General features: G+C 46.9%; 1 protein-coding gene across 1 annotated transcript; it reads left to right on the plus strand.

Annotated features, from left to right (window-relative positions):
• The first annotated feature begins 590 nt into the window (after positions 1-590).
• On the plus strand, positions 591-1669 carry LOC121977350 (CASP-like protein 1D1). The gene is made up of 3 exons (XM_042529933.1): positions 591-963; positions 1077-1203; positions 1299-1669. The coding sequence occupies exons 1-3, from the start codon at positions 698-700 to the stop codon at positions 1518-1520; spliced, it is 615 nt and encodes a 204-aa protein (XP_042385867.1). The 5' UTR covers positions 591-697; the 3' UTR covers positions 1521-1669.
• Positions 1670-2174: the final 505 nt, after the last annotated feature.

Consider the following 2174-nt stretch of genomic DNA (forward strand, 5'->3'; position numbering starts at 1 on the left):
AAAGTCACACTTAAAGGGAACAAGTTTGAAAACTCATTTTTTTGTTGCCATCCCTTCTTTCGGGACGATTTTTTTTTTTATTTACGATAAATTATTTTCGTCGTTATATTTTTTTAGTGTGAAGCCTCGTAATTTTGATTTATCAAATTCAATCAATATACTGAGAGTTAGCGTCACGTCAAATGTCATCTAATTTAATCAGAAGGCTTAACGTATCAGCATGTCTATCCATCGGATTGATTAATTTGACTATTTCCTCTTGTTTTGACTTGCTTTGTGGTGTTAAGGAGAGTCTTTGAATTTTCAACCCCCAAAAGGCGTTGACTGTTGCTTTGCTTGATTGGCAGCGGATAAGATGATGAATAGTCAACGGGGAAGACAGCTGCCCGCGTTCAATTAAGTGTTCTTGATCAATCTAATTAGAGGATTCACATTGGCTGATGTGAATCTTTGTGAACGCTAGCTGACAACATTATGTCAATAATTCCGGGAAAAGAATCTATAAAAATATTCTCAAAACTTTGCATTTTCCTAGCAGCGTTCTGTTTATGTTCATACCATTACTACTTAATTTTGTACCAGAAGCGTGAAGCTTCGTCTCTGCAGCCTCTCTTCCTATTTAAAGAGCTCCCCTTTCCCTTCCGATTCCAGCGACTCGCTAATTAGTCCTTTGGGAAAGAGGAAAAGTGGTGTGGCCATGGCGACGACAGAACAGAGCTCATCCACCTACGGCAAGACGGGGCCGGAGACGGGCAACGGCGGAGCCGCCTTCGCGCACCGGCGTCCTCCGACCAACCTGTTCCGTGTTGATTTCTTGCTGAGGCTGTTGCTGTTGGCGTCGTCGGTGTCGGCTCTGGTGGTGCTGGTGACGAGCAATCAGAGCAGGGATTTCCGGACCGGCCTCCCGCCGCCATTGGCCGTCGTCTCCAGGGCGGCCAAGTTCCAGCACGTCCCTGCCTTCATGTGAGTTCGTTAATTACTTTGCAAATTAACGTAGTTAAAATTCATAATCATGGTTGAAACAATCTGTAGCTTAATTAGTAACTCGTGTAATTAATTAATTATATCTTCATTAGATATCTCTTGGCGGCCCTCTGCGTCTCCAGTCTGTACAGCTTCGTCACCATGTTCGCCTCCTTCTTCTCCATCTCGAACCCCTCGCCGTCCGCCAGAATCCTCTTCCTTCTCATCCTCTGCGACGCGGTAAGTTAATCCTAAAATTTATGTGTAACTTGATTAACTTCTTAATTTGTGTTTGCTTTGGATAATTAATCGATTAGTTATATGTGCATGCGCAGTTGATGGCCGGAGTGATGGCGTCGGCGATGGGGAGCGCCGGGTCGATCGCGTACCTGGGGCTGAGGGGGAACTCGCACGCCAACTGGTTAAAGATCTGCAACACCTACGGCAAGTTCTGCCGCCACATCGGGAGCTCCGTCGCCGTCTCGCTCGTCGCCACCGTCGTCCTCGTCCAACTCGTCGTCCTCTCCTCCTACTCACTCTATCGCCGGACTCTGTAGTTAAAACATATATTTAATTTAATTACTGCACTTGGGTCGTTAATTTTATCTGTTATTTTCTTAAGCAATTGTAGCTAGCGAATTAAATTAACAGCGTGTTCTGTATTTAGTATGTATACGGGTGGTTAATTATCTTCGGCGTTAATCCACTTTCACGGTTCTTTGCGTTGTTTAATTATAGATTAAACAAGGTAGACCACGGTGTTCGATGTATTACAATAAAAGGATTGGATTTGGTTCGTCGTGAAAACACGTCCTACTCCATTGCTACCATAGCAGGTCTCGCCTCTTCTCCAATCTCGGTAGGTCGGACCGATTGAGGAAAGGTGAAGGAGATCCGAGCAACGTTTTCCGCTGGATGGACGTTTATGCCGTGGTCTGCATCGCCGGCGAGCCTCGATCTGTCCAGCGCACCCCCGTTGACAAGAACACCGGCAAGAAGACTTCTTGGGATGCCGCACTCCGCTTCTTCTTCCCCGTCGGCCCGGCCGTCGTCGCCGGCCTCTTCGTCTACGTCGCCCTCCGATCGAAGCGCATCCTCGACGATCAGGACATTGGCGATGTCCACATCCCCCGTCTAGGAGCTCCTTGACGAGGAGTTCAAATTCTCTATCCTCAATATTACCTGTCCTCGTGTCTCACTCATCGTCCCAG

This window comes from Zingiber officinale, chromosome 4B (genome assembly GCF_018446385.1).
Source record: "Zingiber officinale cultivar Zhangliang chromosome 4B, Zo_v1.1, whole genome shotgun sequence".
NCBI classification, from domain to species: domain Eukaryota; kingdom Viridiplantae; phylum Streptophyta; class Magnoliopsida; order Zingiberales; family Zingiberaceae; genus Zingiber; species Zingiber officinale.

Bases quoted from the DNA above. Each gene is read 5' to 3' on its own strand.
- LOC121977350 (XM_042529933.1), top strand. From the start codon at position 698: ATGGCGACGACAGAACAGAGCTCATCCACCTACGGCAAGACGGGGCCG. The intron at 964-1,076 runs GTGAGTTCGTTA...TATCTTCATTAG, and splicing joins CAGCACGTCCCTGCCTTCAT to ATATCTCTTGGCGGCCCTCT. The intron at 1,204-1,298 runs GTAAGTTAATCC...GTGCATGCGCAG, and splicing joins TTCTCATCCTCTGCGACGCG to TTGATGGCCGGAGTGATGGC.